Source organism: Oncorhynchus masou, chromosome 10 (assembly GCF_036934945.1).
Source record: "Oncorhynchus masou masou isolate Uvic2021 chromosome 10, UVic_Omas_1.1, whole genome shotgun sequence".
NCBI classification, from domain to species: domain Eukaryota; kingdom Metazoa; phylum Chordata; class Actinopteri; order Salmoniformes; family Salmonidae; genus Oncorhynchus; species Oncorhynchus masou.
In genome coordinates this window covers 18,964,622-18,981,192 of record NC_088221.1, presented here as the reverse complement: position 1 = coordinate 18,981,192, position 16,571 = coordinate 18,964,622, and the positions used below count along the sequence as shown (strand labels likewise).

At 41.3% G+C, this 16,571-nt stretch overlaps 1 protein-coding gene across 8 annotated transcripts in view; it reads right to left on the bottom strand.

Annotated features, from left to right (window-relative positions):
* LOC135547286 (tensin-1-like) overlaps positions 1–16,571 on the bottom strand; it is a 293,490-nt gene that overhangs the window by 96,658 nt on the left and 180,261 nt on the right. For 6 of the 8 annotated variants that reach the window (XM_064976121.1, XM_064976124.1, XM_064976126.1 and 3 more), the window contains one exon: positions 3,914–3,955. The exons of the other annotated variants lie outside the window; for them this stretch is intronic. In XM_064976121.1, the coding sequence (XP_064832193.1) occupies positions 3,914–3,955 (42 nt within the window). The remainder of the gene's footprint in view (positions 1–3,913; positions 3,956–16,571) is intronic. 8 annotated transcript variants of the gene reach the window in all.

Below are 16,571 nucleotides of genomic sequence, written 5' to 3'. Positions count from 1 at the left end.
CTTTTTGAGGATCTGAGGACCCATGCCAAATCTGTTCAGTCTCCTGAGGGGGAAAAGGTATTATTGCGTCCTCTTCACAACTTTCTTCGTGTGTTTGGACCATGATAGTTTGTTGGACACCAAGGAACTTGAAACTCTCGACTTGCTCAACTACAGCCCCGCCGATGTGAATGGGGGCTCAACAACAGTCCCTTTTCCTGTAGTGCACGATCATCTCATTTGTCTAGCGAAAAATAGACCATTTTCATAAATGGATCTGTGCCATTTACTTTGAACTGGACTGTTTACAGCTTTGGTCGTGAGTAGATGCGCTTGTTTTGAGATCAAAGCAAGAGCTACATGTAGCCATGTGTGTGCATTTTGTTCATATCCTTTGCTAGTTAGTGAGTTATTAGCCCAGCTATAGATAATTTGTAGTCAACAATAGGGAATTGATTGCTTCCTATAAGAGCACAAAACATTTCTAGACATCTTTGAAAAGCAAGTCAGATATAGAGCTTTTTTTTGTCTTAAAGGGGCAATGTTGTATTTTGAGACAGGCTTGAATAAGCTAAGTAGCCAATAGGCAGAGTGGAGCATCATTTGTCTGATTCTCTGCAATAATGGTTTGGGAATAATAATACATTGTATTTTGTAAAGTGGTTTCTTGCATCAAACAACACAACAACATTTTCAGTCAACTCCTTGTCTGAAGGACAAGTGGATAAACAGATGAATGTCAAGCCCTGCATGTTTTTCAAAAGTCTCATGGAATGTAGGTCTACATTGAACACCACACATTGGCTGCTACTGTAGGCTGAATGATAGAACAGCTATTTCCATGTTAAAATGTTATGGGAGGCATTTTCTCCATAGTTTTTTTTATGGTAGGCCACTCTGGTAGTCCCACATTATGATCAAATAGCCACAGTAGTCTACTTGGACACTGTTAAAACTGTCACTTAAAGCAGGTACAGCCCCAGTGTTCACAATAAAGTGCGCTGGAAGTTGCACAGAACTTTCACAATGTTCAATTTTGCACTCAGCAGATGTGCAATTTGCTCAGTGCCTAAAAAAAATTGAGGGAACATTAGTCATAAGTCCCCATCTGTAACATGATACTTCCCTTCTCAGACTAAATAAGACCCATTCCAAACCCAAAAGGAAACGTGTCATAGGCAACCTATGCTGTATGCTTGGCTATAAAACTTGCATGGCTGGCTCTGTACTGGATACTGAATAGACCATTAAAAAAAAACATACATTCACAAATGCAAACATACAACACACAACCCAAATGTAGTAGTAGCAACTAATACAGACAGTCTCTCTCATTGTATGTGTGTGCACGTGTGTGGGTTAGTTCATGCATGTGTACGTGTGTGTGTGCGTGCATGAATGCGTTCGTTCGTTCGTTTATGCATGTGTTTACATGTGTGTGTCTGTGCGTGTGTGTCTGTGTGTGTGCACATGTTTGTACGTGTGTGTGTGTAACAGCAGGACAAAGCTCAAAGTGTCTCACTACCCCCTGAGGTTGTGTGGTCAATGATACACCATCATATGGAATTCAGCTGAAGAGAGACTAAACGTTTATTTGGAACAACGCAGAGTGCAATTACTCATACACAGCTGTGACTGGATCACCGTGTGTTTGCATGTACACTGCATATTGCATTCATTTGTTCAGTTTCTTTGTGTTTATGTGTATTTGGTTATGTTATTTTATGAATGAACACAATAGATGAGTGTGTATGTACAGTACCAGTCAAATATTTGGACACACTTCCAGGGTATTTCTTTATTTGGACTATTTCCTAAATTTTAGAATAATAGTGAAGACATCAACACCATGAAATAACACATATGGAATCATGTAGTAACCAAAAAAGTGTTAAACAAATCAAAATAGATTTTATATTGGAGATTCTGCAAAGTAGCCATCCTTTGCCTTGATGACAGCTTTGCACAATCTTGGCATTCTCTCAACCAGCTTCATGAGGTAGTCACATGGAATTTCATTTAACAAGTGTGCCTTGTGAAAAGTTCATTTGTGGAATTTCTTTCTTTCTTAATGCATTTTAGTCAATCAGTTGTGTTGTGACAAGGTAGGGGTGGTATATAGAAGATAGCCCTATTTGGTAAAAGACCAAGTCCATATTATGGCAAGAATTAACACGTTTTAGGGAAGATGGCCGGTAACGACAGAGCCTGGGCTCGAACCCAGAGTCTCTGGTGGCACAGCCACTGCGCCACCCGGGAGGCCCCAGAGAACACCCACTCTGATCATTTTACTCGCCCTAGCAGAGCTGGTTAGGCTTTTTTCATGTTATGCAGAGTGTTGGTAACTGTAACTGTGCTGCTGGCAACAATTGAATGATGCTTTGTTGCTGACATTTACTGACACCAGACATATTGAACAGATTTTGAGCGTTCAAAAATGCATAAGTTATTCTGCGCTCTGGCACACTAAGATGAGAGTCTTGTTAAGAAATGTAGCTAGGTAAATAATGAATCCCAATGCATGACATAACGTTAGTTAGCGAGCCAGCCAACTAACGTTAGTTAGCTAGCTAACAGTACACTTGAACTAAAATTAAAATACTTTGTCAAAATTAGAGTGGAGTCTTTTGTTAGCTAGCTAAACAGCGGGAAGGTTGCACTTTTTTGTGTTTAAACCAGCTAGGCTCATAATTTAACAATTGTATTCGTATTTACAGATGGCATACAAGTTTGATATTAAGGCACATGAAAAGTCACATATTCGAGAAGTTATTTCTGCCAAAAAGCGCATTATGTTAAAAAAATATGTTTACATTCAAACAGCTCTCATGTGAAGTTGTGACTTGCGACATACGCCTAGTTTCCTGAATCGGGTCACATATGTGGGAACGCCTTCAAGACTGTTGGAAAATCATTCCTCGTGAAGCTGGTTAAGAGAATGCCAAGAGTGTGCAAAGCTGTCATCAAGGCAAAGGGTGGCTACTTTGAAGAATCTCAAATATAAAATATAGTTTGATTTGTTTAACAATTTTTTGATTACTACATGATTCTATATGTGTTATTTGATAGTTTTAATGTCTTCACTATTATTCTACAATGTATAAAATAGTACAAATAAAGAACCCTGGAATGAGTAGGTGTGTCCAAACTTTTGACTGGTAATGTATATTTTGCATATATCTGTTGTTTTTACCTGAGCAACCAAAAGCCAAAGGTATTGTGCATTGTTAAGAGCTTAAAGTCTTGGTCAAGATTATTGGCTTGTATCACAATGATAATAACACAATGGAGCAAAAGCATTCCTCATCCTACCTACTACCTGGCATGAGGACTCCTTGCTGTCACCAGTCCACCTGGCCGTGCTGCTGCTCCAGTTTCAACTGTTCTGCCTGCGGCTATGGAATCCTGACCTGTTCACCGGACGTGCTACCTGTCCCAGACATGCTGTTTTCAACTCTCTAGAGACAGCAGGAGTGGTAGAGATACTCTTAATGATCTGCTATGAAAAGCCAACTGACATTTACTCCTGAGGTGCTGACGTGCTGCACCCTCAACAACTACTGTGATTATTATTATTTGACCATGCTGGTCATTTATGAACATTTGAACCTCTTTGCCATGTTCTGTTGTAATCTCCACCCAGCACAGCCAGAAGAGGACTGGCCACCCCTCATAGCCTGGTTCCTTTCTAGGTTTCTTTCTAGGGAGTTTTTCCTAGCCACCGTGCTTCTACACCTGCATTGCTTGCTGTTTGGGGTTTCAGGCTGTGTTTCTGTTAAGCACTTTGAGATATCAGCTGATGTATGAAGGGCTATATAAATACATGTGATTTGATAAATTTGATCCCTCTCTTAACGGTTTGAGTTGTTTTAGCTAGAAAAATGAAATAACACACACCCAACCAAATAGAATATAAGATGCAGCTCAAACTCACCATAGTCTCTACATACTTCAGGGGTATGTCGTTACCAGGTGCCTAAAAGAGTAATGGGAGAGAGAGAGAGAGAGAGAGAGAGAGAGAGAGAGAGAGAGAGAGAGAGAGAGAGAGAGAGAGAGAGAGAGAGAGAGAGAGAGAGAAAGGGAGAAAAGAAGGAGAGAGAGGTGAGACCACTGTAAATACAGCATACAACCTGCAATGGGGAAGCTTGGTTGTGATAACACCTTTTATAGACTGTTTGTATTAGCACTGTTTTATATACACTACTTCACACTTGAATGGCCAATATCCTTACTATGGGGGGCAGGCTGTATCACATCCGGCCGTGACTGGGAGTCTAGTAGGGCGGCACACAATTGGCCCAGCATCGGACTTGACCGAGGTAGGCGTCAATGTAAATATCTGACTTGCCTAGTTAAATAAAGGTTACATTTAAAATAAAAAAAAGATTAATAAAAAATAATTCTGTGCCAATGTTTATCCCACAGTATGTGTCATAATCCGGCATTGGGCAAACATTTTTCTTTCAATTACTAATATGCAGTTGATTTAGCTCCAGAACCAACAGCGCCAAAAATGCAAACCCCACCCAATGTAATTGAAATCAAAACAAATAGTATTTTGACCCAGGTCAATCTTCTGTCATGTCATATTTCTATAGAGTTTTGTCTGAAAGGGTGCGTTTCGAGGGCCTAGAATTCCTTAGTGACCGATCTGGGTAAAAGTGGAGCTGGTATACGCCTTGAGTGCGTAGGAGCATCCATAAAACCTTTGAGGTAAATATTTACACTAGGGCCTCTATTTTCAGCTGGCGTTAAGGCGACACTAGTGTCAAACGCACGCTCTTTGGCAACTTTGACCAGCGCTATGCTATTTTCCACACCCTACTTTCCACTTTCATCTCTTGGACCTAACTGTCAAATCGTAGAGATCAGCTTGAAGCCTGGCTATTTGCCTGTTAGTTTATCTTTCATCTGGCAAAGTCATTAACAGGCGATGGTGATGGTAGGCAAATCTTATTATTTGGGCAATGTCCAATAATCGAACATGCAGTGCATTTAAAAAATGTCAATGCAAGGTGTGTCGACAAATATGTCCATGTTGAAGCCAATAAAAACAAGATTGGCTACATGTTTGTTATAACTAGGCTTATTGTAGGATTACTGTATTTATTTAATAAACTATCTTCAATGGATGGGACAAACATCCACGCCTCCTGCCAGAGAGCCCTGATGCCTATGCGTGCACACATTGCCTTATGCTCATGGAATGATAGAGGTGATTTATGATATCATGCTTCTGACCCGATCCAATTTAGAAATATTGTGGCTGTTTTAAAAAAGACATGTATTGTTTTTCATTTAATTTGATGAAAAACCAATCTCATTAGAACGATTAACCATCCATGGGTTTATGTTGAGAAAGCAAATGGCTCAATTGCAATGCAATTTTGTCTGCTATTTCGGGAGAAGTGCAAAAATGATCTGTAAGATGGTTCAATGATGTTTGTATGTTTAAAAAATATTTTGGATAAGTATAAAGGTGAGTGGGTATCCCCCATTTCTCTATATTTTGGATATTTGTCAAGCTCCTGTGAAAATTTTGCATTTGTGTAAAACCCTCCATAGTCTAAGAGGCCGTACGCTCACAGGGAGCAATTACAGTGGCTTGCGAAAGTGCCTCATCCCCTTGGCATTTTTCCTATTTTGTTTTTTTTACAACTTGGAATTAAAATAGACTTTTTGGGGGTTTGTATCATTTGATTTACACAACATGCCTACCACTTTGAAGATGCTAAATATTTTTTCTTGTGAAACAAGAACATTTGAGCGTGCATAACTATTCACCCCACAAAAGTCAATACTTTGTAGAGCCACCTTTTGCAGCAATTACAGCTGCAAGTCTCTTGGTGTATGTCTCTATAAGCTTGACACATCTTGTCACTAGGAATTTTGCCCATTCTTCAAAGCAACTGCTCCTTCAAGTTGGATGGGTTCCGCTGGTGTACAGCAATCTTTAAGTCATACCACAGATTCTTAATTGAATTGAGGTCAAGGCTTTGACTAGGCCATTCCAAGACATTTCGCTGCAGCTGTACATAATCTATTGGTAAATGGCCCACCCATTTTCACCTACCTCATCCACACAGTTTTTATTTATTTACTTTTCTGCTCTTTTGCACACCAATATCTCTACCTGTACATGATCATTTATCAATCCAGTGTTAATCTGCAATATTGTAATTATTCGCCTACCTCCTCATGCCTTTTGCACACATTGTATATAGACTCCCCTTTTTTTCTACTGTGTTATTGACTTGTTAATTGTTTACTCCATGTGTACTTCTGTGTTGTCTGTTCACACTGCTATGCTTTATCTTGGCCAGGTCGCAGTTGTAAATGAGAACTTGTTCTCAACTAGCCTACCTGGTTAAATAAAGGTGAAATAAAAAAATAAAAAAAAACATTTAAATGGTTCCCATTAAACCAGTCGAGTGTTGCTTTAGAAGTATGCTTAGAATCATTGTCCTGCTGGAAGGTGAACCTCCGTCCCAGTCTTAAATCTCTGGAAGACTAAAACAGGTTTCCCTCAAGAATTTCCCTATATTTAACGGTGTCCATCATTCCTTCAATTCTGTCCAGTTTCCCAGTCCCTGCCGATGAAAAACATCCCCACAGCATGATGCTGCCACCACCATGCTTCACTGTGAGGGTGGTGTTCTCAGTCAGGGTGATGAGAGGTGTTGTGTTTGCCCCAGACATAGCGTTATCCCTGATGGCCAAAAATATAAATTTTAGTCTCATCTGACCAGAGTACCTTCTTCCATATGTTTGGGGAGTCTCCCACATGCCTTTTGGCGAACACCAAATGTGTTTGCTTATTTTTTTCTTTAAGCAATGTCCTTTTTCTGGCCACTCTTCCGTAAAGCCCAGCCCTGTGGAGTGTATGGCTTAAAGTGGTCCTATGGACAGATACTCCAATCTTCGCTGTGGAGCTTTGCAGCTCCTTCAAGGTTATCTTTGGTCTCTATATTAACTCTCTGATTAATGCCCTCCTTGCCTGGTCCATGAATTTTGGTGGGCGGCCCTCTCTTGGCAGGTTTTGATATTTTGAATGTTTAACACTTTTTTGGTAACTACATGATTCCATATGTGCCATTTCATAGTTTTGAGGTCTTCACTATTATTCTACAATGTAGAAAATAATTTTAAAAAAGAACCCTGGAATGAGTAGGTGTGTCCAAACCTTTGACTGGTAATGTATATTATGCATATATCTGTTGTTTTTACCTGAGCAACAGAAAGCCGAAAGTATTGGGCATTGTTAAGAGCTTAAAGTCTTGGTCAAGATTCTTAGAGGCTATTTTGAAGAATCTCAAATATAAAAATCATACACTTTTGTTAAGGGTGTGTACTGGAAGGGGAAGTCAGGTGCAGGAGAGCAGAGTGTAGTGAACAGGCACACTTTTTATTTCCGGTCCAACGAAAGCACAAAAGTACATAAAGTAAAGTACATGTGCTTAAACATGGAACATAGACAAAAAGTATGGCACGTAACAATACCCACGTAACATAAATACAATTTCACACAAAGACATGGAGGGGAACAGAGGACTAAATACATGCAGTGTGATTTGGGAATGAAAACCAGATGTGTATGGAACAAGACAAAACAAATGGAACTATGAAAAATGGAGCGGCGATGGCTAGAAAGCCGGTGACGTCGATCGCCGAACGCCGCCCGGTGTGTCCAAACTCTTGACTGATACTGTATTTGTTTTAATAGAACATTTTATACATTTAAAAAATATATATATATATTTTATATATAATTTTATTTAAACAATGTAACCCATTTTTCTACCCAATTAGTAAATACAGTCTTGTCCCATCGCTGCAACTCACGTACGGACTCGGGAGAGGAAAAGGTTGTGAGCCATGTGTCTTCCGAAAACACAAGTCTGCCAAGCTGCACTGCTTCTTGACACACTGCTCGCTTAACCCAGAAGCCAGCCTCACCAATGTGTTGGAGGAAACACCATACAACTGGCGACCTGGGTCAGCGTGCATGCGCCCAGCCTGCCACAGGAGTCGCTAGATCGCGATGGGACGAGGACATCCCGGCCCGGCCAAAACCTCCCCTAACCCGCACGACGCTAGGCCAATTGTGCACCGAGTCTGGGTCTCTCTGACATGGCCGGCTGTGACACAGCCCGGGATCAAACCCGGGTCCCTAGTGATGCCTTAAGCACTGCGGTGCAGTGCTTTAGACCTCTGTTTCACTCGGGAGACTCAACTCAAATACACAACTTGAAGCAACCACATATTTAGCCATGGAGCAAGTTCTGATTGGCCAGTGAGGTATAAAGCCTTGACACAATTTGTTAATTTATCAAAACCCAGTCGTTTTGCGTCACCACCAGCTACTGCGCACATAATTTCAGTTGCGAAAATACAGATACGCACCCTCAAATCTGTAGAGGCACCGCCAGCACCAAGTTTGTTAAAATAGTGCCCTAAGAGACACATCTCTTCTGTTAGCCCAGCCTAGAGACCATCTCCATCCCCACTGCTGCAGCACACCCATCACAACCATTTACAGCCATGGAGAGAGTGAGAGAGAGAATGAGAGAATGAGAGAGTGAGAGAGAGAGAGAGAGAGAGATATCCAAAAACATTGTTTATTTATAATGACCCAGGCCTCAAGGAATCCATGATGTCATTGGTCAGGGTGGCTCTGGCTAGCTTCAAATTGTTAGTGATATGAGGAGCCAAGGAGAGGGACGATAGCCTATATACACACAAACTAAGTAAGAAGACCGGAATTCAATAGTAAAGCAGTACGTATCAAAGCCTTCTGCGCTGGGTTCAAAAAACTAGGACTTGGAACGATATGGGATGTATGATTCAAATGTATAATACAGCTACAGACACCACCACGAAGGATATGTGCATGTGTGCAAATTATCCGTCTCATTGACTCAAAGGGTTACAGTTAGGGGTTCATAGTTCACAGAACAGAACAGTTCTAACACTAAGGGAACAGTCCAACACATAATTTGGGGAGTATAGCCTACAAATCCCGCCAAGTTCAGACAGCGCCTGAAAGAGACAATCCTGTGTGGATTATTTGGCAAGACTGTGGGGCTAGCAATACCATGGTTGAGGGTTCATTTGCCACAAGGATCACATACATATACAAAAAATGTATGCACTGTACTGTAAGTTATTTTGGAGAAAAGTATCTGCTAAGTTTAGTTTATTAGTATCCCCATTAGCTATTGCGCGTACAGCAGCTACTGTTCCTTGGGTCCACATAAAAAGTACAAATACATGACAAAGTACAGAGACAAGAGACAACAAAAATACTATTTACACAGTATTCATATATACATATTCGTATTATTATATGCAGTACAGTTGAATTAGATATTTAGAAAGATGAGAGGCACTGGGGATACAATACACTACATGACCAAAAGTATGTGGACACCTGGTCGGTCGAACATCTCATTCCAAAATCATGGGCATTAATATGGAACAATTTGACAAACTGACTTGTTGGAAAGGTGGCATCCTATGACGTTGCCATTTGAATGTCACCGAGCTCTTCAGTAAAGACATTGTACTGTCATTGTTTGTCTATGGAGATTGAATGGCTGTGTGCTCAATTTTATACACCTGTCAGCAATGGGTGTGGCTGAAATAGCTGAATCCAATCATTTGAAGGGGTGTCCACATACTTTTGTATATATAGTGTATGTTAAACTTGCTTCTGCCTGAGTAACCTCTGGTGGCAGAGGGTTCCACGATGACACGCCTCTATACATAACTGGGCAACGCATTAAATCTGTTTTTGGTTTGGGTACCGTGAAGAAACTGGTATGTCTGGTGGGCTATGCATGTCTGTTTAAAGTGCATGCAATGCCATAAGGAATACTACACTGTACAAGCTTCCATTGAATAATACTCTGTAGTTCTATTGGATAAGTAACTCTCCAACCATGTGATACAAGTGGTTAGGCATTTTCAACTCACAAATATTTATTAAAAAGACAAGAAGAGAAGTAGTCAATTTCTCCACAACCCTCAACCATGCAAGACTATCATGCATGTTGTAGATGTTAGTTCTGTGTGTGGAGATAAGGGGAAGGCATGCTGCTTTGTTTTAAGCCAGCTGCAGCTTTGCTAGGTCTTTCTATGCTGCACCCGGCAATATTACCGGACAGTAATCAAGATGGGACAAGATCAAAGCCTGAACAATTAGTACAGTTGATCTTTGTGTCAAAAATGCAGAATAATATTTTTATAACAGACAAATCTCTCCCCATCTTCACAACAACTTTGTCAATATGACTTGGCCATGATAACTGACCATCTTGTTCAATGGTTACACTCTTTCTCCAGTTGAGGTTTAGGTCTAAGAGAATGCTTTGAATCAAAACAATGCTTTTGGTTTTAGATGTATTTAAGACCAGTTTATTGTTAATTACACATTCTAACACTGACTGTAACTCCTTGCTAAGATTCTCAGTGAGATCATTGGCTGAAGGTGCTGATGTGTAGAGTGTGCAAACGTGTAAGACAAGTGGCAAACAATTTGTAAAAATAGAGAAGAGTAACAGCCCAAGGCAAGTGCCATGAGGGATACCACACTGTAAAGCGTCCATAAAAGAATACTCTCTAGTTTATTTGGATAAATAACTCTCCAACCATGTGATGGCAGGTGATGTAAAGCCATAAATAAGTGAGATTTTCTTCAATAAGAAATTATGATCAATAACATCAAAGGCTGCACTGAAATCTAACGATACAGAATATAACACCATAACCCAAATATGAGGAAAAAGCCAAAAGATCAAAACAACAAACTACAAAAAATAAAATACACTACTGATCCAAATGTAGGAGTGTCACGCTATCTCTGGTTAGCCAAGTTGGCTAAATTGTCTCCTCTAGTGAGAAGGCGTGTCAGCTAGGGGAAATTTCTTGGTAATGGACAAGAAAACACGTAGTGATCCTCGCAACAGTACAACTGGTCTGTGAATTTGTATCCAGGCCAAATTCCATGGCCAGACATTTTCTTCCCAAAACAACGTTTGGCCACACCGCCCTATTGTAATAGAGAGCCTGGAGTCTAGTTACCGAACAAAGGCCTGTGTGAGATCATACTGTACACACACATACTGTAAACATCTGTGTGTGTACAGTACACATGCTTTTACATGGTTTTCATTGTGTAGTGTCACAGTATGTAGAGGTCCAAATCACAAAACACAGCTGGTTAGTAGAAAGACAGATGTGGAATGGCAGTGAAATGGTATTCTAGCCATAATGTTACACCGTGAAAACTATGACAAAACAGACAGAGGCTCGGTATGAAGTCGAAAGTTAGATCGAAAGGTGTGATGTCATAGACTGGGTTATTGTGTCTTACAGAGGAGTTGGGACAACATAGACTGGGGTTATGAGGTCATAGACATTGAGCTGGAAGGTTAGAGGCAGAATATGTGATGTCAGAGAGACTGTTGGTATGATATCATAGAGACTGTGTGCATATGAGACTGACTGTGTGTGTGGTCCCATAAACTGAGAGTGCAAAAGGTCATAGAGACATGTGAGTATGAGATCATAGAGACTGATAGGGTATGAGGTTATAGAGACTGAGTGCGTATAAGGTCATCATAAACTAGATTCAGCCGCGGGCTGACAAATAATTTGTAGACAGCAAATTGACTGCAGAAGTCCAAACAGATATAATATTTGAGTAAAACATAATAATTTCAAACCTTGCTTACATTTGTAAACGATCACATAGATTATGTGTGGGAATACTTTGGAACAGATTTCCTAAATTTAAATAACTTAGAGCTGATTTGCTGGTGTTTTTACAGTTTTTTATGTCCAACAATAAATAACTAAAATATACAGTATACATACATTTTTTTGCTCAGAAAACATTGGGGGCCAAATAAAATCACACGTGGGCCAAATTCAGCCCTCGGGCCACCGGTTGAGGAACCCTATCATAGAGACTGAGGGGTGTAATAGGTCATAGAGACTGAGTGGGTATACTCCAAGTCGATTTTAATGTAATAATAAGAAATTCCCCTCAACCATGCCCACAAATTGAGGAAAACAAATATTTTTTCCCATTCATCCCCACTGTAAAAGAGCCAACTTCATCATCAATTTATTTTATTCTGCAGAAATAACAAAACACGCTAAAAAAAGCTGCTGTGTTGTTCAATGTACATACCCAGCTATGTGTGAAGACATTTCATCACAGGTAAGACATTTAACTATTTTTAGCTGTATCGTCCGTTTGTTTGTGTTATTGGTCTTGGCTAGCTTAATGTTCTGGTAGGTAGCTAGCTAGCACTCACTCATGTGGCTGCCAGCACCATCATGAAAAGGGGAATGAGGGATACCGGTACAACATTACGTTTTTCAAAATAGTGAGAAAAGTCGGGAGCAGGCAGTGTTAATAAGACATCTTTAGACATGTTGTACTTTTCATAAATGTATTTTTCTAATTTACTAAAACAAGCAGACAAGAAAAGTGCGTTTGGAAAAGGTCAAGTTTTTGCTGTGAGCCAATGGGGCGACCTAGGTAACCACATATTGTTTTCTCCACAGGCGGGCATGGCCGCGACGTTCTGTCTAATACCGACTGGGACTATGAGGTCAGAAAGACTGAGTATGTATGAGGTCAAAGGGACTGCGTGTGTATGAGGTCATATAGACTGAGTGGGTATTAGGCCAGAGAGACTGTGGGTATGACGTCATAGACTGAGAGGGTATGAGGTCAGAGAGACTGGGTGGTTATGATGTTAGAAAGTCTAGAGACTGAGTGGGTAATAGGGTGTAATAGAGACTGAGTGGAAGGTCATAAAGACTGAGCAGGTATGAGGTCAGAGAAAGGCCTGGACACCTGACTTAATCACATGCAATTGCAGTGTGTCTGTGATAAGTGTGTCTGTGACATAAACATGTAAGGCCAGTATTCAGTCCATGTGCAACTCACATGGACTGTACATAGAGCCTCCTTTGATAGATTCACAGAACTCAAATAATTATAAGTCTTGGAAGCGCCCAAGAAGAAAGGTACAGTGTAGGGAGTTTCCCCGTGTGAGGACACAAATATACCCAAACAGAGTCTCCTTGGAAATGACACACAGCTAAATATAATCACCAGGCCAGCTCATTTAGATGCCACATCTCTAGCGAATTCAGCTAGAGATGGCCAGTCTGGATCCAAACTAGGAGCTAAACTTTGTGTGTGTGTGTGTGTTGTGGGCAGACTCATGGCCCAGGGTATGTACTACATCTCTCATCTCTTTCTTCCTCCTTCTTCCCTGTGCTCCTTCCTCCTTCCGTCCTACTCTCCTTTCTTCCTCCTTCCTACTCTCCTTCCTCCCTCCCTCCCTCCTTCCTCCCTCCTTCCTACTCTCCTCCCTCCCTCCTTCCTACTCTCCTTTATTCCTCCTTCCTTCCTTCCTTCCTTCTTACTCTCCTTTCTCCCTCCCTCCTTCCTACTCTCCTTCCTCCCTCCTTCCTTCCTACTCTCCTTACTCCCTCCCTCCTTCCTCTCTCCTTCCTTCCTACTCTCCTTCCTCCCTCCCTCCTTCCTACTCTCCTTCCTCTCTCCTTCCTTCCTACTCTCCTTCCTCTCTCCTTCCTTCCTACTCTCCTTCCTCCCTCCTTCCTACTCTCCTTCCTACTCTCCTCCCTCCCTCCTTCCTACTCTCCTTTCTTCCTCCTTCCTTCCTACTCTTGTTCCTCCCTCCTTCCTACTCTCCTTCCTCCCTCCCTCCTTCCTACTCTCCTTCCTCTCTCCTTCCTTCCTACTTTCCTTCCTCCCTCCCTCCTTCCTACTCTCCTTCCTCCCTCCTCCCTTCCTACTCTCCTTCCTCCCTCCCTCCTTCCTACTCTCCTTCCTCTCTCCTTCGTTCCTACTCTCCTTCCTCCCTCCCTCCTTCCTACTCTCCTTCTATCTTTATTATAACCCTATATGGTCACCTCAATGTTTTTGCTTGACCATAGTGCTCTTTTGAGATTTCAAAATACATACTGTACCATCTGCATTGGTCTACGTTTTATGAATACATCCTGTACAGTCACAATATATAAAAACTCCTCATGATGCTGTGTGTATATGTGTCAACTGAACTGTTGATACTAAAACCTTGATTGCCAATTCATTTTGTTTTTGGTCTGAGCAATGTCGTTCCCAGTTTTCTTTAATGAAAAGGAGAGATGAAAAGCATGGGTGAATGCAGAATCACAGGCTATTTACCCCTAAATCATTTTGGAAAGCCTAATTTGCAAAGTTATGAAACACGTCAAAAGGTATACGTTTTTTAAGGGTTTTCACATTCTTTGCATGACATTCTACAGATTTATGCCCCAATGAAAATTCCTCAATCCATGCAGGTTCAAAAATGTATCCCATCAAGGGAGCATGTGCTTTCCTTTACATTTATTACTTGGGATTGGAAAAAATGTCCTGTTTCATTCTCACATGTTCTCCCATAATCATTTGTTTCTAGACAGAAAGCAGTATAGTTATGGTAGAGAGGGAAAATGTACAATCGACGAGTTGAGTAAAATGATCTAACGCTACACTGCCTCCCGCTGGTGAGGATAGGAACTGCAGCCTAAATACAAAGCAAGGCTACTGGAATTCAGGCCGAACCAATCTCTAGTGTCAAACTCATTCCATGGAGGGCCGGAAGTCTGCTGGTTTTGGTTATTTCCTTTTAATTTGTGTTCAAAGAAGACTCAGACAACCAGGTGAGGGGAGTCCCTAACTAATCATGACCTTAATTGACCAATCAAGTGCAAGAGAGGAGTGAAAATCTGCGGACAATCGGCCCTCTATAGAATGATTTTGACACGTGCTCTAGACCCTACCCTCTTGACAGTTGTGTAGATCTGAAAGGATTGGATGGATGTATTTTATGGTAGAAATGTCACCTTTCAGAACTACATGAAGTGTGTACTGGGGTTTACCGTCTAGGGGCTGTCTGGACAGCCTTCAATGTTTTAAAAATGGAACTTTAACCCCCCTGCCAAGCATGCATTCTTAAACCATGGAGCTCAAGACATCTTTCAACTTCTCACACGAATACACTTTTATTTATGCTTCTGTCAACAACATTGAACATTTACCTTAGTTTTGGCACAATCATGAAGGAGGCAACAGAAAGAAACTAAAATAAGGACAGGATGGCTGTTGTGAGTTTCCTGTCAAATCCCTCTTATGTCTGACACCTAAAAAGGCAATGCTGTTAAAACCCTAGGTTGATGTCCAGACAATGCTGAATATATGATGATTAATAAATAAACAGCCCTTCAAATTCCTCATGCACTGTTAAGGGAGCTACCTGGCACTGTCCCCAGTATTAATAATATAATAGTTGGTGGGCGAATATCACAGACATACTGCACACACGTACACATGCTCAATTCCATTTCCACAAACAACCACATACAGAAAATTAAAGAAAATGTTTATTTCAAGCAAGTGAATGGAGACAGAGACAAACACGCACACTTATAAAAAGTAACACACAGGCACAAGCACAGACCTAAAGGTACAGTCGCTCTGACACAAATTTAAACATGCAAACCTACATTTAAAATACACACACATTCCCCCCCTAACACACAAACTGTATCAACCCCAACACACACAGGCACAATTTACCCACACACGCAAACATCTGCTAGTCTCCCATGCTTAGCAGCCCCATCTGCAGCATTTCACAGAACATGGTTTAGAAATGTAAACATAAACGATGATGGAGAGAGGAGGGGGAGGTGGGCTCCCTGGTCTTTAGCTCCCACTCATACACAATTCTGGGCCTACGATCTCCTGGTGGGTTTCTATGGAAACAATCCAATGCTGGAATTCAAAACTGAGCCACGCAGAGCTGTGGGAACCTCCTGAGCCAACAGTGTCCATAAACGACCTCTGACCTCTCTCAAAGTTTGCACTAGGACCCGGACGGACGGAGGTCACACGCAGGCCAGCCGGATCAACCCATCCCAAATGGACACTTCAGCTCTCTCTGTTACATAACACATGACATTCTGGTATGCAGGAGAGACTAGGGTTCTGTGATTATAAACAACTGTGGGGGACGACGAAGACACCAGTGGGGACGGAGTGATGCTAGTCTGCTCATTCTCACTCAGTTTGGAATGTGTTCTCTCGTTCCTCTCTCTCTCACCCTTTCTTTCCCTTCTCTCTCCTGCCTCATGTCCTATTATGGCTAACAGGGTTTGGTCACTGATACAACCACAGCATACACAGATGATGACGTAACCCAATGGCCGATGAGGACTTCCATGACTTCCAATCTGAGCCAAAACTATGAGGGCTCTGTGTTTTCCCTCATTGTTTGTTTTCCTGTGTACAAATATGCCGAGCTGTCTCTCGCCTTGTGTATTTGGACGGGTCAACGAGAGAGTGAATCAAAACGTTCCTGAAGAGAACAGTTCTACACGCAACTCAGTGGAGTCCAGCTGTATCCATATACTACACAAAGCACACCATTGGCTGTTTTACCTAAACTCTTGTCCTCCAGGGACTTTCATTTTTGAAGTCAAGGCACTTATTGTGAAGAAAAAAACGGAATGCTAACCAG